The sequence below is a fragment of the Fusarium oxysporum genome, chromosome 4, assembly GCF_000149955.1.
Source record: "Fusarium oxysporum f. sp. lycopersici 4287 chromosome 4, whole genome shotgun sequence".
NCBI lineage: Eukaryota > Fungi > Ascomycota > Sordariomycetes > Hypocreales > Nectriaceae > Fusarium > Fusarium oxysporum.
The window spans coordinates 813976-835147 of record NC_030989.1 but is presented as its reverse complement, the minus strand read 5'-3'; the positions used below and the strand labels follow the sequence as shown (position 1 = coordinate 835147).

The following is a 21172-nucleotide window of genomic DNA, read 5'->3' as shown; positions in this document are numbered from 1 at the left end:
CCGGCATCAGCCAATCATAGGCTGTCTGTTCCTCACTGCCACCCAAGCCCCTATCATAATCGAGAGTGGCGTTGGTCGTTTAACGGCGGGATGACCTCAGTCTGGACTCTGAAGTTAGCTAATAAAGGTGGTGACCCTGTAAATATCGTAAATAAAGACCAACATAATTAATATCTTTCAACTTAAGAATCTTGGCTTCCTTGGCTCTGTTTGTTGGTTGAATTTTTGGGAGATTTCGATCACTACGCTTTGGTCGTTCAATGTTCATACCAGTCAGTTAGTTTTGGTTCCCTCCAGTTGCTCCACGCTTCAACGCAGATCTGTTACAGTATGATTTACTTGTCCAATCTCCCTTACATTGAGTGCCAGCACGAGGTATTATTGAATCGACATTGCAACTACGTATACAAGCGTGAATTGGATACTTGATCTGCAAATCTTTAGCTCATTAATGAGAGTGAGTTTTCTGGATGGCAGTACAACCATGGCCACGTTTCTCGGTTGCCTCAAAGCTCGTTGAACCAGCGCCATGCACGTTTGCTACAGTAGACAGTCCAGAACCGCCCAAAGCTCCTTGGTTGTTCTATTTATTGGTTACTACTATAGCTGTTGTAACGATGGTACAATCTAATTTGAGAACAGGGTCCTGGTGCCCAATATCCGCGTTGTTTGGGCATTTTGGAGACCATCGCCTCGTTTCATCACGAAACATCACTGATCACACAACTAAACATGAGCGTAGTAGGATGCGGTGTTAAATTATAGGATCCTAGCGATAATGTCATTACTTTCAAGATCATGCATCCGCACGACCTTTTGTATCCTTGAGGGAGAGATAATGAGGATGAAAAATTACGCTCTGACAGTTCAACTCGTGGCTCACATCAATGGCTGTGCGCTGTTAGTTGTCACTTACTCAAACAAACTTATATCGTATGCTTGCGTATAATGACAGTATTGCCCATATCAACCATCAGAGTAGTACAGGGTAGGCGACGTATGGTGTGTAAGTGGATCAGCTTTCTCAATGGCAATATTCATTGGTCTGGAATACATTGCGCTGCTAATCAGTCTTGTATTCCCCTTTCGGGTTGGCCCGTGATTACTTACAATTCTTTTCAGTCAAGCTGTGGCAGCGTATGGAATCCAAAGTAACTTTCAAACGCCAATGTCTTTGCTTTCAGACATGGCTGGCTGAGTTTACACGTCTAGTGGTTTGCCAAGTTTGATGCATTCCTTCTTCGGAACGATCCTTACATGAGATACCCAACTAAGTCTACCGAGTTTGCTAGAAAGTATTAACATTTCACTTAAGTCGATTCCATCAAGCAAACAGGAGTGAACGCTCTGGACCTGATCTGTAGACCGTACAGAATCATGTGATAAGGCAGCCACAAGCTATGCACAGCCACATAACCCCACACCCGAATGCGGCCCCTGGCTAGGGTCGCATCTCACAGTTGCGATAACAGACAACTACTTCACTTCTCGTACTATGATTAACTATTTCCAATAACATACCAGATATTTCACGATGGACGACCTCTCAGGCCTCGATTGGTCCTCTAAGCCAGCCGGCGGCCAACCGAAGCCGCCTATTATGAACTCGGCATTCGCGCCCATGCGACCAACACCATCCCCTTTGGGCTCAGGTCGTAACACGCCTCTGTCCACACAGGGCTCTGGTTCCGTGGCCCCTAAGCCGGCACCCACGAAGCCATCGCAGGATAGTTTCAGCAATTTGATGAATTTCGGACCGGCAAAGTTGAAGCAGAACTTGAGTTTGGCTGAGCGACAGGCGCAACTTGAGGCTGAGAAGCGACAGAAGGAAGAGGAGAGGAAGAAACAACAGGAGGCTCAGTTTGGTAATGGACAGTTCTGGGACGCACTTGGAAGCAGAGGTGCATCGACGAGCCCTGCGTTACAACCGCCGCCTATCTCGAACACGCCAAAAATCGACGACGACGACCTCTTTGCCGCCTTCAATAAAGATACCAAAGTCGACAATTCGAGTTATTATCCTCCTCCTGAGTCGCATCGATCGACATCAGCGAATGGCGCCCCAGCAGCTGCGCCAATTAACTTGAGCGACCCCAACGCATGGAATCCTAACGGAAAAGGAGCGAATGGAGGCGCCTTTGGAGTTGAAGATGATGATCCCTTTGGCCTGAACCAGATGAAACCCGCTGCTGCTCCTGCGGCATCTACCCAATTGGCAGATGATGACGACTTTTTGGGAGATCTTGCACGTCCAGTTGAGGAAGTACGACGTAAACAGGAAGCCAGCAGACCAAATGCGGAACCTGGAAAGCCTATTGAAGACGAGGACTCAAGCTCATCTGAAGAGGAAGCTACCCCAGCACGTGAGCAGTATATTGAACGAACACCACGAGTCAACAAGGATCCTTTTGATCGAGCTGTGGCGCAACTTGTGGACTATGGGTTCTCCGCTGACGATGCCCGACGTGCTTTGGTTGAGAGCGGTGACGGTTACAATGCTCAAGCTGCGGTCAATTGGCTTCTGGACGAGGCGCATCGAAAATCTAAGGAACAGGCGCAGGCGAAACCCTCATCTGCTAGTTCTAGCAGGCCCGGAAGTCGACCTCCAAGAGGTGATAGCAGGTCGCCTGCAGCGGGCGATCAGGACTTGGCAAAGACAGCTGCCGCAATGGGTAACAGCCTGTTCAAGACTGCTAACTCACTTTGGAAGACTGGACAGAAGAAGATGCAGCAGGCTGTCGCCGATTTCCAACAAGAAGGCGACCCAAACCAACCTAAGTGGATGCGGGAAGCACAGCAGCAGTCCAGATCGCAAAGCGCAGGAAAGGCACGAGCAGACGCTACAGACGAAGCTATGATGCTTGAAGCTGGCGGCCGTCCCCAGCCTCGTCGGACTAACAGTCGACCTACTGAGCAGAGGGCTACTCCTCAGACATCGAGGGGACAATCACCCGCTCACTCTGCTGGCAGTCGTGCCAGTCCAGCACCTCGATGGCAACAGCAGGCGCAACCACCGACATCGGCTTTTGATTCTAAATCGCGACTCAACAGACTGGCGGCAGACGATGAGATCTCTACTTATAGAAGCCCTAATAGGAGAAATAAGACATCTTCACAGGCCTCTTCGCCAGTGCCGACATCCAAGCCGGCGGAACCAGAATCAGATCTACTCTTCAACTCTCAAGAAGTTAGACCATCCCAGTCTATGCCTTCACGACCCGCTCAGCCTTCTCCTCGACCAACTCCACAGGCTAAGCGACCCTCACCCCCTGTCTCAAGACCATCACCACGACCAGCTCGGGAGATCCCGTCTATCAGCCCCGTCGCGCTCCAAACCTCTACACAGCACCGCCTCCAGGGTACAGCTCACTTCAAGCGAGGTGACTATGCTGCTGCCCACTCATCCTACTCGTCTTCGCTGTCAGCTGTTCCACCGACACATCCTCTTGCCATCCTCCTCCTCTGCAACCGTGCTTTGACTGCGCTAAAGACCGGAGAGCCCAAGCAGGCTGTCGAAGATGCCGATAGTGCACTCAAGCTTATCGGACCTGGCAATGGTCAAGGAGAAGTGGTGGCTGTGAAGAATGAGAGCGGAGTAGACGAAAACCGAGACCTGAAAGACCTTTACGGTAAGGCCTTGAGCAGGAAAGCAGAAGCTCTAGAACAGATGGAGAAATGGGGCGATGCTAGTGCGGTCTGGCAGTTGTGTGTCGAGAGTGGCGTTGGTGGATCGAATGCCATTAAGGGTCGACAGAGATGCCAAAACACTCTGGCACCCAAGCCCAAGCCAGCACCGAAGCCAGCAGCCGCCAAACCTCGGCCTAGACCCTCCGCAACAGCCAGTCTTGGACCTCAAAAGAGCTCTGAGGCCGTCACGCGCCTTCGTGAGGCAAATGAGGCTGCAGCCAAGGAGGATGACGAGAAGTTTGTGCTCTCCGAGAAGGTTGATGCCAAGGTATCTGCCTGGCGCGACGGAAAACGAGACAATATTCGGGCTCTGCTTGCTAGTCTCGATAGCGTACTGTGGGAGAACAGTGGATGGAAGAAGGTGGGCTTGCACGAACTAGTTATGAACAATAAGGTCAAGATCTCGTATATGAAAGCTATCGCAAAGACGCATCCTGACAAGGTAAGCATTGTATCACACATGACCCTGTCAAGAATCTTTCTAACATGTCGCAGCTTCCTCAAAACGCAAGTACCGAGGTCAGGTTGATCGCAGGATTGGTGTTTAGCACTCTCAACGAGAGCTGGGATAAGTTTAAGGCGGACAATGGACTATGATCTATGCATGAGCATGAGGGACGGAGTTTGTAGAGCGTTCACTTAGAAGCGTGTCTTGAGACGGATGTCGGATGAGTATATGAATTCTATCTAGGCGGCGATACCGCTGCCGAACACCATGCTATGCCATGCTTCGCCGTGTCAAAAATGTGCGCCAATACTCCTTGCCACTAAGTATTTATATGCTATAGACCCAGCATTTTTCGGACACCTTCGCGGACCTTATTCTCGTATTCGGTGCGCCGTTCACGCCACATCTTTGCTGCCTCAACGTTTGCAGGAGACTCGTCGTTGGGCTCGGCGAGCATGCTCATGACAGAGATTAGGATCTTCTCGACAGACTGAATAGGTGACCATCGTTCGGATGCGTGCTCGTAATGGTTGGGATCGTCGCCAGGAGGGTGAAGGATCGAAATGCATACCAGACCACTAGGGTACACTGTAGAAAGTCAGTATGAGCATGCGAAAGACTGAAGAGTTGACGAACCATTGGGGTGCCACACATCGGCGAGGAACTTCATTGATGGCGGGGCAAGCGGATAGTCCTTTGGGAACTTGAGCTCCGCAGGAAAGACGCCACCCTCAAAGGGAGTACCCTCAGGGCCTTGAATAAGGCACTCCCAGTGAAGAAGATCGTCTTCAGAGATGGGGCCGGCGGTGATGCCTTCTGGTGGGTTGTTGGTGAGAGCGCGATACTCTTGGAGTAGGCGGCGGTGGGCGGTAGACGTCATGATGCGGGGTGTAGTCAATAGGGGGAGAGTACCTAAGCTAGCTAGTTATGAACAAAGAAAGGATGTATTCTAAGGAATTAACGTTGTAGACGCTAGACGAGAAATGCAATGATGTTGTTCGAACAGACTCAGAGAAGCGGAAGGAAGGTACGTTTCGGACAAGGTGGAGGGAAGGTGACGGCTAGTGGGGACCCCGGGATACGGACCACCCCACAATTTTATTTCGGCGTCGATGGTCTTTTGCCGTTTTTGGCAGATGTCAAAGAATCATGGATCTGACAGCTGGGAGCAATAATGAAGCCAAATTGAGAGCTGAGTGACTGAACAGGATAATTGGATATATTGGGATTGATGAAAACACGTAAGCACCATGTTCGTGCAGGTACGCTGACTTTAACTCTATGAGAGAAGCTGACCGGGTAGTGAAACATGATGAGAAGCAGAGCAAGATGAAGTTACCCTACTGTAGTATACAAGCTGATGGTTCATATCAAGGGGTTCGTATCAGCTAGAAATGGCTTGGCTTCTCAGATAGTACTAAGTGTTCGTGGATGTTCTACCCACAAAGCTGAAAAGAAACTTCAAGAGGCATTTTCATACAAAAGTAGTTTGTTAATTAAGATTTCTATAATCAATCCATTAAGGAAAGCCCATGAGTAAGCTGGTTTCTGAGTAGGTATTATATCGCCAAAAAAAAAAAAAAAAAAAAAAAAAGAATACCGCTTACTCCCGGCATGGTCAATATGTCTCACCACGAATTGTTAAACACCACAAAAAGATCACTAACTCATAATGAGCTCGTTAGATTCTCCGGTGCGGGGAGTCGAACCCCGCTCGCCGCGGTATTTATTGCAGTGCAATTGAAAACGCGGAATGATAAACCGATACACCACACCGGATGTGTTTGTTGAAGAGCCATGTTCATTTTGAGTACTATAACCGATTTTGCAATTTGTGGAGAGCCCTTGGTTTAGGACCCACTCAGCAACATTGGCTCTTGGGGAAAATGCGTTGATTGGCTGTTTGTCGAGTTACTTTGGACAAGTGCCGTGTAAGTCAATTCTCTTGTTGTTTCTCTTATTGTAGATCGACCATCCAGAGTGTATGTATTTATATGAGCACTCTCGATTACTTGGTGAAAGTCTCTATCTATGTATCAAGACGATGAACTAAAAAGGGGTGAAGAACATTGGTAATGCTGATATTTGCATATCGATGATGTTCACCGAGTTGGTATACTCAGTGGTAGTTATTACACTCCTGTGCACCTCCATTTTTCCCGTCGATACTAAATAGCCTATTTTGAGTCAGCTATAGAGTAAGAGAATATATGAGAGAACAAGATAGACCTATGGTGTCTCTCTCCTCTCTGACCTGCGAATAACAAGAGGCACTGGGGGTTCCGAAGCATAGACTTGATATACCATGCGGATTGAGTATTCTGTTTCAACAACAAGGAATCTCTGCATGAATTTAACTAATGTTATGGAAGTTTCATGCAGACATTAATATCTTGAGTGGCACTCCCCGCTCCAGTGTCATCCTCGTCACTACCCTCATCAGGTTTCGTGCTCGCATGTAAACATGTAACTAGCCTGGCGATTGTGCATATAGAATAGAACTTGATGCTGAAGATAACCTTGAAGCCTAGAGCTTTATAATGCAACCTCACATTAGCATACGACCTGGACACGTAATCTGTATTCTGACCTGAGCAGTCTTTTCATTTGAGCGAGCCTCTTGGGCACAAGGTTAGAAATGCCTTTGCCAGCTGCTTGCTATACTTTTTGGATAATGATTTAAAGAACAAAGTCTCTTATGCTATATCTTAAGAGACATACGATAAGTCTTTTCACTATGCGACACTTATGGCGAGAATAGGATAAAAAAGCCTCGACATAAACTTATCCCAAGGATTACAAAGCGTTAGGAAAAGTTAGTCCTAAGTTTATGATGAATTAGGTAACCTTAGGGTAAAGTTATCCTAAAGACCAGAAGATGGTTTTCAATATCAGCTTTATGTCTTATCCCTGTAACTAACATTGGATAATCTTTCCCAACATGGCCCTGGATGACTCACTAATTCTCCACGTCAGGTATTCAAATCATGAGAATACTAAGGCTCCCTTGGCACCTGATCCTGCTTGAGGTTCTCACGACTGAGGAGGCTGGGGGTATTCTCGATCATCATCTGGTCGGGTCTGTCGATAGGAGTGGAATTGGATGCGTGTCTTGTATTCGTGATTCTGCTGGCGGTTTACAAGGCTTGGGATACTGTCGATCACCATCTGGTTGGGCCCATTCGCAGGCTCCTCTTTGACTCGCCCGCCATGGGCACCGACGATGTTGCGGCCCTGCTGACTACCCTGACTGACAGCGTTGTCAGGAACCCCTCTTCTCCACCGTCTACAGCCGGATTACCAGCAACTTAATGCTGTCATCAGTGAGTGAATCTTCTGTTAAGCAAATGTTAGCAGCATCAATGACTTGAGTGTCTGTGATTGCTGTACCCTGTTCGTCCTCACCCTTAGATTAAACCACCTGGTCGCAGATTCTCATTTGCTCACTCTAGAAGCTCGTGATCTCTCTGCGCCAGTTCTTCGTGACTGGATCGAGCTTCATCGGGCCCCTGAGCGAGGTCGCCCACTCGTCGTAGTAGACAAGATGGGATTTGGCAACCGCCCTGGGAAGGATCACTGAAAGTCGGAGCTGCTGGTGCTTGTCTTTTTTGTAGAGAACATGGAACTCTCCAAGGTTACGCCCCAGAGGACAGCTGGCCAGCAAGCAGCCGGCTTGGCATAAGACTCTCTTGATTAGTCACTTGGCCGATGCGTCACCTCTGGCTCGCCAACCGGGAGGTTTTATTCAACCTACCTTACATTTTACTTTCTATGTTCAATTTTGTGAAGTTAAAGAGTGCGGTTGGTACGGGATGACATGACCTGTGTAGGGTTCGAAGGTCCCGACGAGGTTGGAGTCCTTGGGGGTATGGTAATGAAGACGGAGAAGCAGCCCTACCATAACTCCTAGCTGGTTCCTAGGAAGATTAGTACAACATTCAGTGTCGCTAAGACAATGGGTGGTCAAGGACTCACGAGATAACTCCATCTGTCTCCTTCTTAGCGTCTGTGAGATCGAGACCCGTGAGGTCCTGCACAGATGTCACTTCCCCCTGGAAGTCTTCACCTTGAGGTCGTGGCGATCTTTTTTGGCGGATGAGAGAACGTCGAGCTCTGCTGCTCCGCTCAGTGGCATAACTCCAGTCACTGGGATTAAGAGCAATGTCCTGGCGTTGGTTGGATATTTTGCACAGATGGTAGGAGGAAGAGTGTCACCGTGGTTCTCAAGGACTTGAAAAGAGATGACGACTTTGAATCAATAGTATGAATGGGGTATGTGACAAAGAGAGAAGGATGACGACTAGCGCTTTGAGGGTCTCTGCAACTGGAAGATCTTGCACTACTAAGAGTGTTGATAATCAAGCTTGAAGTCTGGGCAAGCCCAAGACGATGGGATGATGCCAATAAACTTGTCAGTTATTTTAGACTTGGGTTTCGACAACTTTTCGATCCCATAATGGGTTCTCAATACGGCCAGATCGCCCATGTCATCTCCTCTTTCTTAGTTTGTCAAAATTTGTGACCGCTGGCGTCGACGCGATTGGTATCGTTCGTTCTCACATCCCAGGCGGTGATGTATTGTAGTAGCTTCTTCTGGGTATCTTCATCCCAGTATGTGCTGCATTTGTCTCAGTTGTCGTTGAACCCTTTTAACAATCTGCTGTCATCAGGTTCTAGATATAGCTCCTTTATAAGACTCGACTCCAGATCTAGGAAGGTGTTCTCGTTTTCTTCCATGTTATCAGCACTGAGGCTTTGGGGAAAATGAAATCGTCAGAGATGAAGAGACGGGGCATGAATAACAAAGACGTACAGATTCGCTATGTTGGCATCAAGGAAGAGAAGACCACACAATATATCGTAGCTAGCAGCCAGCTTGGTACTGTACCCTGAGAATAATACATATAGAAGATATCCTGGGTAAGCGTCTCATCTTCTGTCATGCGTAAGATGTAAAAAGAAAGATGCAATGATTCAAGAGAGAGAGAGGATAAACCGGCAGTGCGCGCGGGGCGCGAAAGATGAAAGGAGGCAGGCATGTTTATTTTCTTGAAGATTTGTGAGGTGCCATTGAAAGTTTGCAGGGTAACAGAAGCAAAGGTAGGAAACAAAACAAATGGTAGGAGAAGTTAGCCTCATCGAATGTTAGCAACTTCGCTTGGTGATTATAGTCTCAAGTACTGGAGAACTGCGGTTTTCGAAGTTTGAGAGTATCATTACAGAGCAGTCTAAATAGAATACTGAAGAGTGAGTATCATCCCCTGACTTGGGTGGGAGGTGAAGTGTCGAGAGGCTGACGAAGTAGGAAGAATGAAGGAAATGCGCGTTGAGTCCGAAAGAAATGTTTGGTGATAAAGAGAACTTTCTGAGTTGAAAAGGCAGTGGCACAGTAGTGAAAACCAGAATAAGGAGTTAGCTTATAGGGATTTAAAGACAATCTTAAGTTCAAAGTACCATGCAGTGCCAGATCACTGTCAGCCTCATCCCTTGGTTATAGAATTATGCCTGCGATAATACTCTATATAATTCTGCTGCTCCAAACTTCTCCAAGTGCACTTCACAATGCTCTTTCTCGATGCCCTCAATTCGATACTGTCCATATCCAGATGTATGAGATCGACCACAACCAGGATATCTTACAGGATCTTGCTCGAATTCTGAAGTGGATGCCATGCTAGCACCCTTTGTCCTAAAAGCTATACTTACATACCTGGAAACGTTCAGGAAAACTTTTGGTCGCCTTCATGTATTGTTTGCATTTATCGTTGACTTACATCATGGGGATCTTCTTTCAACTGCAGAGTTTACGCAAGACAAGCATTCTTAGGCAGGTGACTCATCTCTGTGCCAGAACAAACAAACATTGTCTTTGTGTTGTTGAAAACACTTCTCAGAGCGAGCGGGAGAATGCTACGCTGATTGTTTTGAGCGTGCTACTCCAGGGACAAAAGCGGCCAAGAGAGGGAAGTCAAACACCAGCAAATAGTTTCGATGTTTATAACCACCAGAGAAGAGCCAACTACCAACTCTTGATTGTAGATTACCAAGTTTTCTATCTATATTTTCCCAATTAAGTTCCTGCTCTTATACAATCTCAAACTCTTGACAATGGATAGTGAACTCCGCCATATGGTCGCTAAGAAATGTGAAGCCATGTATACAATCAAGATATCAGTAGTCCCAGTCATCGTCATCTCCCCAGTCTCCACCAGAATAGTCTACTACTGGTTTTTTTGCCCATTTGTCTTCTGCGGCTGGGGCAGCTGGCTTGGCAGGTGCCGGTTGTGGTATATTCGAAATCGGTTTGGTATTATTGTTGCTGTGTTGATTTTGAATACTGGAATTGGCATAAGCCGCAGAGCGATGATCAGCCTTGTGCGGTGCTGGCTCCTGGTTCATATGTTGGTCCCGTGTATGGGGTTGGACAAACTTTGGCTCGTCGGGTTTGGAGGGCAAAGGTGCTGTAGTGATATCGTGCTTTGAAGTGTTGAGCTGAGGTATGGGCTCAGGTCTAGAAGTAGCCTGCTGATATTGTAGGTTTGAGGGAGGCGGAGCAGCCTCTGTTCCCACACGAGCAGTCTCTGCGGATATTCTCGGAGTCACATCTGAGCTTGACTGAGAGTCGTTATTCAGATGGACTTGAGATTTACTAATCATGTCAGTTGATCTCCTGTGGACTTGAACGATGGAAGGTTTCAAAACAGGCTGTGGCTGTGCCTGAGCCACCTCGATGGTTGTGATTGACCCAGCATCCGAGAAGCTGTCTCTTCTGTAAGAGGACATGTGACTTATCGAGGAAGCAGCCGCGTCAGACAAGCCGGGGCTCACTGCAGGCGGGGGTGGAGATATACCTCTCTGGCTGTTTGGCTGAGGTTGAAGGGTGTTTGGCGTAGCAATTTGTGGAGGTTGAGGCGGCTTAGGAGCTTTAGACTGAGGCATAGGTGCTTGTTCCAAAGCTTTTGGTTGGGCTGGGGATGGTTGTCTTTGAGGTGGCGCTTGTCGCTGAGAAATGTTGCTCGGTTCAACTCTTACAGGAGGAGCCATGGAAGGGTCTGGCACTTTAGGAGGTATAGTCACAGGCTGTGTTGCCGAAACTCCTACAGATTGCCCTCCCGTTGAGTATCCTCTAGGCTCAGGCTGTCGATCTCTCGGTACTGGACCTGGGGGAGGAACTTGGCCAGGCTTAAACGTCATTTGATTAAACTGCGGTTGCGTTTGAACCTGTTGAGTGGGCATTCGTTCCTGTTGGGGAGGTGACTGTCGGTTCTGGGGCGGCAACTGCATTGCTTGAGGAGGAATCTGGCTCGATGGAGTCGGTGCTGGTCCTGGCTGGGTATTTATCTGTCCCTGCTGTAGTGGCATCTGTCTGTTCTGAGGTGGTTGCCGTTGTTGAGAAGGCAATTGCATGGTTTGAGGGATAATCTGGCCTGGCTGGGCTGGAGGTCCTCCTTGATGTAGCATCTGTCCAGACTGGGGAGGTATTTGGCTTGGCTGCTGAGACGCTTGACTGGTCTGGGGAAACTGAGCGGCTTGAGGCGGTAGTGGTCCAGTCCGAGGAAGTGGCTGACCAGGTCTGAAACCCATCTGGCCATGCTGAGGGGGTGCCTGGACGGGCTGAGTTGGTGGTTGAGCTGGTTGATGCATCTGCCCAGGTTGAGATTGAGGAGGCACCGTATTTCCCTGGAAGCCTGGTTTGGCAGAAGACATAGGCTGCCCGGGCTGCCATACAGCTTGCTGAGCATACTCTCCACCGCCCCAACTGGGACGTCCAACAGCAGGTGATATAGGTGAAGAAATGACTGGCGTAGTTGGACTATGTGAAACAGATTTGGAGCCACCCTTCAACCACTTGAGCCACTTCTTTCCCTCCTTGCCTTCCTTTGCCCCAGCGCTTTGTGAAGCCTGAGTTGGCATCTGCATAGAGACTGGGCGAGAGCCCTGAGGTGTCATAGGCTGCATGCCAGGCTGCCATTGCTGTTGGTTTGGAGGGAATCTGGACTTGCGGCTGCATTCTCCCGTTGGATCCCTGGCCATGATAGGCCATTTGTTGTTGTCCTTGTGGAGGTATGGACCTGGCGTTGGACCTTGTGGCATTTGCCCAGGAGGAACAGGGCCCTGCGGGAACTGGAGTTGAGGAGGCAGCTGTCCTGCTGGACTGGCTGGATAAGACGAGCGTTTTTGCAACCTCGTTGGTGTAGGCTTAGGGGCTAGCGCTGGAGGCGTTGGGGCAGGCGCAGGAGGCGTTGGGGCAGGCGCAGGAGGAGGTTTATGGAGAACATTCTGCACCGGTGTAGATACCTGCCCAGGATGAGGTGCTTTCCCTTGAACCTGGGGTGGTATCACCTGGCCTTGCATAGGTTGCCCCTGTGATCTAGGGCCTTGCTGTGGAGGAACTCCCTGAGGTGCTCTCGAATCTCGGGCAGACAATTGTTGGTTTTGAGGTTGAGGTGCATGTCCTTGTGAAGGTTTTCGCTGCAACTGCTTCGAATTCTGAGCTGCCATAGGAGCACCTTGAGGAGCTTGCATTTGATGCATAGGCTGTCCTGCATGGCCCTGTGGTATTGGGCCCTGCTGTCCTTGGAACTGGATAGGTGAAACATTTTTCGGGCTTTCAGCTTGCCAACTTGTTCTTCGACTTCCCATCGGACTTGGCTGCACAGACGAACCTACTGATCTCTTCCTCATGTCTGTTGATACACTCACGGTCGAAGACCGACTCACTGTTGCGCCCGGAGCTTCTTCGTACTCCTCGATGCGTCCTAGGCCTTGTTGTCCCTGTGGTGGTGGTGGCGTAGGCGCAGTGGGAGGTTGATTTTGTGGTGCAACATTTCCTTGAGGTAATTGTCGAAGGGACTGCGAACGTGATACTCCCTGAGGTGCAATATTATAACCCTGTCCAGTTTGTTGCGCCAAAGGTGATCCACGTTGGGCAGCAACAGGGTCTGCCCCGACCGAGCTACGTCTAGCATCCGTGCTTCGACTTAGAGATTTCTTGCGCAGCACGTCTCGGGCAGCAATGTTATGGCCTTGACCTTCAACATCTTGCATAGTAAAGTATGATCCTTGTTGATACTGATTGGTCGGAACAGACGGAGGCGTTGGTGAGAAACTCTGCATTGAAGACGAAGTTTGGGAAACAGGAGAAGGCGTATAGTTTGGATTGATGCTTGAATTGGTTGATGCGCGACGACTATGTTCCATGGGAGATGGCGTTTGAGTGGGAAATGACATGCTGCCGTGTCTCGAATCTGGCGAGATGACTGCAGAGCTAAATGATGAGTGTCGCCGGTTGCTGGATATGGGGGGAGATGGATCGCTAGAGCCTTGACCTGATATTTGCTTCTGTACAAAAGGTTCTTCTGGGTATGGCGGGTTCTCTCTGTGATAAACTGGTCCATCATCAGGATAAGGTGGATTATCAACTGGGTATGGAGGAAATGGAGTTATAGGCCCTGCAGTTTCCGATCGCGGAAGACCTGCCGGTGACACATTCTCAACTGGACCTCGATAAGGTAGATTTCCGCCTTGTTGCGGCCCAGCATTGTAACGGCCTTGGATTTGTTCCCGAGATTGTCCAGCCACCATTTCAGGCATCACACTAGCCGGTCGTTTTGGTACATGTTGCTGATTCATTGTACTAGGTGCTAACACCTGATGTCCAGTTTGGACGGTGGACTGTGGTCTCTGAGAAGGTAATAGTTCAGGCACAGTGTTGACCCTTTGGACGCCCATTCGCGGTTCTTCTAGGCGCTGTTGCTGAACAAGGGGTGCTGGAGTCATAGATGGAGGATGTTTCCCTTGTGTAGGTGGTACGTAACCATGTCCTTGTGGTGGTCTTGCAGGACCAGGCACAGTTTGCTGACCAGGAACTTTTCCTCGTGCTGGCTTCAGTACAGAAGGCATATGGGATAACTCTGGTTGCTGATCCGGGACCAAAGATCCATTGTTGGCAATGCTCAGAGGAGGAGGTTGTTCAGGGTGCTTTGGCGGTATTTGAGGCTGTGAAGGCTCATCGAGAGGACGCTTTGGTGGTACCTGAGGCGGCGACAGGACATTGGGCGTACCAGAATGACCTCTATCAGGAGGCCGAACAGGACTTGCGTCCATCATTGACCCCCCAGGTTGGAAAGTCGCTCGTCGAAGAGGCGCTGGGTTTGGGGGTATATCAACAGAAATATCTGCTGGCTTATATGATTGAAAGCCAGGCGGCATCTCCTCAGCAGGCTTCTTGGATATCCGTAACGGCTGCATTTGTGCGCCATAGTCCCGCAGTGATCCAGGCGCAAGCTGTGGTTCCTCCTTTTTCTTGGTCTTCGGACTGGTTCGCTCTGGTAACTCAGCCATCATAGAAACTGCAGTCTCAATAGGCGCCAGGACCATGTTATCCGCCATCTCGACCGGTGGAGGGTGTTTCTCAATATGGGCCTGAGCTGTGTCGTCTGTCGGCATCTCGGCGATAATGCCCACAGGGTCATGCGGTGGAGGAGGCTCGACGACCGGCATCTCATGAACCTCTTCAACAACTGTAGGCGGCACCAAGACGGGTTCTCCTGTGACCGGACCCGCGATTGTCGTCCCTTGAGCAGGCGTCGTCCTCTCACTGTTTAGAGGACTCACACCTTTAGAGGAGCTTTTCTCAACTCTTCCTTCAATTCCGCCCGCAACAACTCGTCTCGCAGCCTCCTCTTCCTCCTCTGCCAGTGGGCTCACATCATTATAAGTGCCAGGCCCCAGATACATAAAGTTTTCTGGCTGAAACACTCCATTCTCCTCATCTTCAAACCCACCATCCCATGTCATGCTTACGGGCCGCGCCGTAGCCGACATACCATAACCTCCATCTTCCTTTTTCGGGCTCAACTTCGCAGGTGTAGTCGTGCTCGCATATCTTCGGACCTGCTGCTGCGATTCGAGACGTTCTTCGGGCGCAAGGACTGGCGCTGGCGAAAACGTATCTATGAAGTCGGGAAACTCGTCGCCTTCCTTTGGGAAGTGGTACTGAATATGCCCCGTTGGCTTGTACTTGTAGAACCAGCGTCGGCCATCGTAGTCGGATTCCCAGCCTTCTGGTAGGCCCGACATGGTTCTATCGCTTCGTTTGCGCTAGGGAGAGGTCGATATTATTGCGCCGCTGCGATGGGCATGGCTGATGCTTGAGGGAGGGTAAATTCCGTCCTCGGAAGTGTAGAGAAAACGAGGCTTTGGTGATGTGGCCGGGCGGTTAAGGGCGAGCTTCAGCTGAACTACGCAGCCACCAACCATTGGATGCGAATGACCTCAGGCAGCGATAGCTCCGGAAGGACAGGGCACGAAGGAATTACAACAGTGATTCGGCGTTTAACGTGCAGAAGCGATAAGTGTATTAGAGGAGATGAAATGAATACTGCTAATATATAAACGCTCAGGTACACATTCCTTCCATCGTCAAACAAGCGCCCAAGGTTTCAATTGTCCAGCCTGATGATCCTACGCGGGAGCTGAGCGCACTCTCCACTTTGACCGACGAGCTATGGGATCAGCTGTTTTGCTATTGGATACGGGCCTTGTAAGGCGGATTTAGAGGACCCTTTAATTACGCTAATAGCTCTAATTACCACCATGGTCTTGGTTCCCTTAGACTAGGGTGTCAGCCTTGATTGAGGGGTCAATGGACCTGGAGTTGGAGTTCTCCTGAGAAACAGTGCGAACCTCCAAGATGAGTGCTTTAATAGTGATCTAGAGTCTCTTAGGCCTTGCGAGATGACATACCCTTCCGATTGCTAGACTCTGATACCCGATGCTCATGGTTCGCCAACTATTCTCTCTACATCAAACATTACATCACTTCCAACAGTCCAGGATCATACCTGTATGTCCTCGCTTCCGCGGGTTCCATCATACAGATTCCAATTAATGGCACCTCGTCTATGATGCGGTCAAATAGATCGTCAAATGTCCATCACTTCAGTCTGGGACATTTATCAGATCAGTCAAGTCAATCTTGTCGAATATTCGCTGTCTATACTCTACGATCCTATCTGACCAAAATATCAAAGCACACTCAATGTGCATGATAAAAACGCAAATAAAAGAAAATTATGCACCTCTCCAGATATACCAATCTGGAACTCTATAATGCTAGCTTTGTTCATAATCTCATAACAGTCCTCAGACAATATCGCCCGGACGTCGGCTCTTAGACCCAGTCCTAACGCGACCGAATACCCGGGATCGACTATCCGTCGAAGTACGGCGATCTACTCCTGAAGAACTGGCAAGCGAACGACGCTCCTTCTCATCTTCGATTCGGGAGCCCCGTTCCTTTTCTCGGATGGAAGCAAGTCGCTGTGCGTGGATGTTGTCTCGTCTGTTTTCGAAAACATCTTGGAAGTCGTTGACATTGTTGTCAATGGAACCCATGCGATCGACGCCTCGGCGGCTGTAGGTTGAGGAAACATGGCTCAGAGGAGGTCCTTCAGAGTGAAGAGGCCGGTCATGGGCGGGCTTGTCGTGAAGCTCAACGCCACCATGATCGGGCTCCTTTCCATACGCAGGAGGAGGCTGGAGACCAGACCAGTACATCGGATGCTCACGACTGCCACCAGGCTCGATGCGGAACGGTGACTGGATACCAACGTTGACCATCTGAGTCATCAACTCCGTGACAAACTTGTTATGACGGTTGAGACGGAGCAGTTCGTTCTGGAAGTTGGTCTTGTGGAAGAAGATCATGTTCATACTGCACGATCGCACTTCATCAACCTTGGTCATCTCAGTAATGATGCGAGGCGCATAGTCACGCTTGTTCGCCAGACAAAAGTCGGTCATACGGGCCTTGAGGTCATCAATCATATGCTGAGGAGTACCGAAGCGCATCACCAGAGGAAGAACATCAGCTAAACCGTTTGATCGTCGCTGGTTCAGAATGAAAAGGTTGTTGAGAAGTGAGTTGGGAGCCTGCACGATGTGACCCTGCATCTTCTTAAACTCGGTGTATAGAAGAGAAATCTCAGTCACGTAGTAATCATCACCCATCATGGTGTCACCGGTAGATCCGTAAACAGTCACACGGTCACCAACATCGAAGGGATGCTTGACAAAGACGAAGATGATAGACTGGAGGAACTCCTGGGCCGTGGCCTGAAGAACCCACGCCAGACCGAGAACCACAGTACCTGCGGAACCGAGAGCGGCAGCAGCTGAACCAGAGAGAATCGAGATGAAGACAATAATGGTGATGACGATGATGATGAACACAAAGACCTTGTCGAGCTTCTTAATCACCGAATCAAGGTCCTTGAGCGATGCGGCAATGGCCTTCTTTTCAAGATGGATCTCATTGCACACAGCTTCGAATTCGTCGAGTGAGATGTCGCCGTTCATGTCCTTGTCAAACATCATAAAGGCAGCTTCGGCCTCTTCTTCAGTTTCGAAGATCTTCTCCATGTCTTCAAGGTAGACAAGGTCTTCGCCTTCCTTGACAGCACAACGATAGATCAGGCGGGCCAGGGTGTGAGCTGTAGACATGGTCTTGAGCAGTTCATTAACAACTCTGCGAGGGTGGTTGCTGTCGACCTTGCGGCCGATCAAATCATTTCCAACCCGACCAGCAACATAACCGACTTTGTTCCATGCGTTTCGGGCGTTGTCCTGGAGTGTCTGCAGGGGAGTTTGCGCACCACTGGCAGAGTTGCTGCCGCGCTGGAAGAAGTAGTCGGTCTTCTCATTGTGGGCTTTGGCATGCTCATAAAGATGGACAAGCTGACCAATATCTGCCTTATTGTTATCGATTCGAGTAGCGTAAGTTCGCTGATGGAAGGTGAAAGCGATCCATTGAATAAGGATCTTCTCGACAAAATTGAGTGTCGCCAAAGTGAAGAGAGCGATAATGACCTTGTTCATGATATTGACCCAGTTTGGCTTGCGATCCCGGAAGTTGTGGTTCAGCATAGTCGGCTCGAATGAGATGAGAATGGCAAGGAACCAAAGGAAGACGGCTGTGTGAAGGTCAAGCTGGTATCCAATGTCCTTCCACTTCTTGGCGTTGGTAGATCCAAAGAGCTTTGCAACAAGCTTGAAAGTTGGAGGCAGGAGACTTGTGATCATACGAGAAACCCAGAGAACTCCCCAGACAATCTCAAGCCAAATACCAAACCACATGAGATCGACACCGTTGACATCTCGTCGCTTGCCGTCGGACTTGAGTGCGAACGCACCAAGCAAGACAGGAATGAGAAGGATAGCAGCACCAGGGATCAAATACACAACATATCGAACGAATCGGGGAAACTTTCTCAGAAACATCCATAATTTTAATAAAGAAGCATCGGGATCCACTTTCTTCTCATTATGATAGGTCTCGGCGGGAATAGGTGCATTGAAAGCATCCTCGGGCTCAACATTATGAGCACGCTTCCTCATTTGACTCGCATCATCAGCAGAAACAGCACGCTCGATCCGCAGAAGTTCGATGTTATCGTCAAGTCGGCTGGCATCGGCGCGCTGTCCAATAGGTGATCTGATTGAGGTCGAGTCGTTTGTTTCATGCGGTGCTTGAAGAGTAGGGAATGTGTCGAGTGATGGAGCAGATTGCTTTTGCTCGGGCGCTGGGTTTGGTGAGTCTGTTCGTGCTGGTACTTGTTGCTGTGAGGCGCTGAATTGGGATGGATTTCGTGTTGGAGGTGGTTGTTTGAGATTGAAGTCTTTCAACTCCTTCTCCTCGAAGCCATGAGGCGGAGGACCGGAACTCATGATGGCCCCTTTGGTGGTATTCACAACGCGAGGCTCTGTCAAGGACAATATCTGAGGAAGAAAGATGGGGAAGTATCGCCGCAAGCAAAGTCTATGAAGAAAGAGACTTGCTGAATGATGGTTAAGAGTGAGTGATGAAAGATCCTCAAGAGCTCCGTTGTGAGGAAGTGAGATAAAAAAGAAAGAAAAAAAAATGAAAGGCAAAGACGAATAAGAAAAAGTGAAGTGAAGCGAGGTGGACTGATCAACCGATGATATCTCACGACATCGATCGAACAGATTGATTCTCGCCTGGTGAGGCGATCAGTGCACGTTTGTATATGCGCAAAGATATATTGCTTGGTGTTGAGGTGTTATGATGTCGTCACCCCAAGCAAATTGATCGACTTTTCGTCTCCCACTTAATTTTTATGAAAGCGAGAGAAGTTTTTTGACAAAAGGAAAAGGAAACAAAGTAGTTGAGAATCTGGGGGAATTATTGGAAACCCTGCGGGTGACGGGGATGCTGTTGAGCTTTAAGAGATCGACCTGCGACCGTGGAGCACTGGAGACAATGCACTGTAGCCAAGATGGAGGAAGAATGGGTCACCTCAGATAGGCTTGCTTGATCAGGGAGTGAAGAATGATTTTATGGAGGTGGAATTTCTTTCATGGATATTTTTATCCGATTTTACTGCAACATATATGTTACCCGTCTTTTGCGTAGCAATTTTCCTTCGACTTTTCTCTTCCACATTCCATCATACATACTGTTTTTCTTCTTCCCACCATCATCATCCAGATAGGAAAACATGCCCACACCTCCATGACCGAATCCAGCCAACACAAAAATCTTGCTCTGGTCTAGTTGTGATAAGGTCGGTCGGCCATAGCCCGTAGCCCGTCGAAAGTGGAACCACGGGGCTCAGGGTCAAGGCAAGCCACCGGCCTTCATCATCGAGTAATGTTCAGTATCCACGCCGTCTCGCCGGGAGTCAGGACATGGGGCCAAGACGGTGTGGATGGTGTCACCCGTGGAACTCCCTAAATGGAAACCCCGAGGATGCCGCCGGGCCATTACACCCCCCAATTCAGGGCTTGGTAAGTTCTTTTGTTGATATAGCCTGAACTTGTTTGGTCAAAATCGGTGCAGATCATGACTGAGTTGTCACTGATGAAAATCGGCCGAAAATCAGGGACGAAAACGTGAATGAATTCTTGCATCTGCAGTACAAATAAAAGATAGGTCGATCTGACGCAGTCACATTCGCTAACCCGAGACAAAAGACGGGCGCAAGTCCACTGTAGATGCATTGGATCAGGGGTTTAAGCAAGACAGAAAATCATTGGATTTTTTTACCAAGTCGCAGGGTTTAGAAAGCTGACGTCACAGCCAAGAAAACGACCAAGATGCGCTCATGATGGATCCTTGCTGTTTTGCAAATGAGGCAATCTGAGGTCAACACTCTTATTTTGACTTTCCTCGATCTCTTCGATATTGACGCATTTCGCCATCTCGTATTCTTGGTGCATTAGCTGAAAATAGTCAGCGGCCATGATGGTGACGATCATTTATGATAATTTTTGTGGTGGATGGCTGGTGGCGGATTTAAAATCTTTTTCTCCCCGTTGATTCCCGCTCCCGTTGAGAATATCAATCTTGTGATAGTTGTCCCCTGCATCCCTACCACACACACACACGCACAGTGGCTTGCCGCCAGGCACTCCCGTCCTCAACTCATTGTGCTACCATCCGCGTCAGCGTGGGGGCTCACCAAAAACAAAATCTGTAGGGGCAGTTTCAAGTGCGCAAAAAGAGCCTCAGACTGTGAAACCATAGACACTTAGGACCCTTAGATTACCACTCAAATCCTCTGCCCAGCCTCTAGACGATTCATGCTTGCATCCGTCTTGCCGAAATCAAGAGCAGCCAGGACTAAATGAATTTCTGGTGTAAGATAGCTTTACATGTCCGCGCAAGCGCGCTATAGGCTGGCTGCAAAGAGGGAATCTCAAGGTCGCTGAATTACATATCATCACTTAAATGAACTATGAACACATCATCCTGAGCTTAGGACTAAGAAGCATAAGCTTAGGCTTGAACCATATAAACACTTACATAGGATAAAGGAAACCATTTCCAGATACTCAGCATCTCTTAATCCGCGGGCCGCGGATTTTAACATCAAGACCCATTGTTTAGAATGGAAACCAGCCATTTCTGATCAAAGCTCAAGCTCAGGGGGCTTGGATTACTGGGAACCAATGCTAGCTGTCCAAATAAAGCTTTGCAAACGCCCGCAGCGCAGCCATTAAACCCCCCTGTCC

The 21172-nt window shown here is 49.0% G+C and overlaps 5 protein-coding genes and 1 non-coding gene across 8 annotated transcripts; 1 reads left to right on the top strand and 5 right to left on the bottom strand.

Moving 5' to 3' along the window:
* Window positions 1-1534: 1534 nt before the first annotated feature.
* Window positions 1535-4284, top strand: FOXG_07683 (uncharacterized protein; the record flags this gene model as incomplete). The annotated part of the gene is made up of 2 exons (XM_018386281.1): window positions 1535-4129; window positions 4183-4284. 2 exons carry the CDS (start codon window positions 1535-1537, stop codon window positions 4282-4284), a joined length of 2697 nt encoding a protein of 898 aa, XP_018243419.1.
* Window positions 4285-4469: 185 nt separating this feature from the next.
* Window positions 4470-5297, bottom strand: FOXG_07682 (ubiquitin-conjugating enzyme E2-18 kDa; the record flags this gene model as incomplete). The annotated part of the gene is made up of 2 exons (XM_018386280.1): window positions 4772-5297; window positions 4470-4723 (listed from the first exon to the last, which is right to left on the bottom strand). The coding sequence occupies exons 1-2, from the start codon at window positions 5013-5015 to the stop codon at window positions 4470-4472; spliced, it is 498 nt and encodes a 165-aa protein (XP_018243418.1). The 5' UTR covers window positions 5016-5297.
* A 526-nt stretch (window positions 5298-5823) lies between these two features.
* On the bottom strand, window positions 5824-5914 carry FOXG_19526. Its single transcript has one exon. It is a non-coding gene; the product is annotated as a tRNA-Glu (tRNA).
* Window positions 5915-7168: 1254 nt separating this feature from the next.
* On the bottom strand, window positions 7169-8270 carry FOXG_07681 (uncharacterized protein; the record flags this gene model as incomplete). The annotated part of the gene is made up of 5 exons (XM_018386279.1): window positions 7169-7381; window positions 7437-7471; window positions 7958-8052; window positions 8111-8166; window positions 8202-8270. The coding sequence occupies 5 exons, from the start codon at window positions 8268-8270 to the stop codon at window positions 7169-7171; spliced, it is 468 nt and encodes a 155-aa protein (XP_018243417.1).
* Window positions 8271-10053: 1783 nt separating this feature from the next.
* On the bottom strand, window positions 10054-15586 carry FOXG_07680 (uncharacterized protein). 3 transcript variants are annotated; one of them, XM_018386278.1, is made up of 2 exons: window positions 10987-15586; window positions 10086-10784 (listed from the first exon to the last, which is right to left on the bottom strand). In XM_018386278.1, exons 1-2 carry the CDS (start codon window positions 15215-15217, stop codon window positions 10765-10767), a joined length of 4251 nt encoding a protein of 1416 aa, XP_018243416.1. In that variant the 5' UTR covers window positions 15218-15586; the 3' UTR covers window positions 10086-10764. The 3 variants fall into 3 exon arrangements, with proteins under 3 accessions (XP_018243414.1, XP_018243416.1, XP_018243415.1); XM_018386277.1 differs by having other exon boundaries at window positions 10086-10773; window positions 10987-15584; XM_018386276.1 differs by having other exon boundaries at window positions 10054-15586.
* A 322-nt stretch (window positions 15587-15908) lies between these two features.
* FOXG_07679 (uncharacterized protein) lies at window positions 15909-20399 on the bottom strand. Its single transcript, XM_018386275.1, has one exon. The coding sequence runs from the start codon at window positions 18863-18865 to the stop codon at window positions 16283-16285; it is 2583 nt and encodes an 860-aa protein (XP_018243413.1). The 5' UTR covers window positions 18866-20399; the 3' UTR covers window positions 15909-16282.
* Between the last annotated feature and the right edge of the window lie 773 nt (window positions 20400-21172).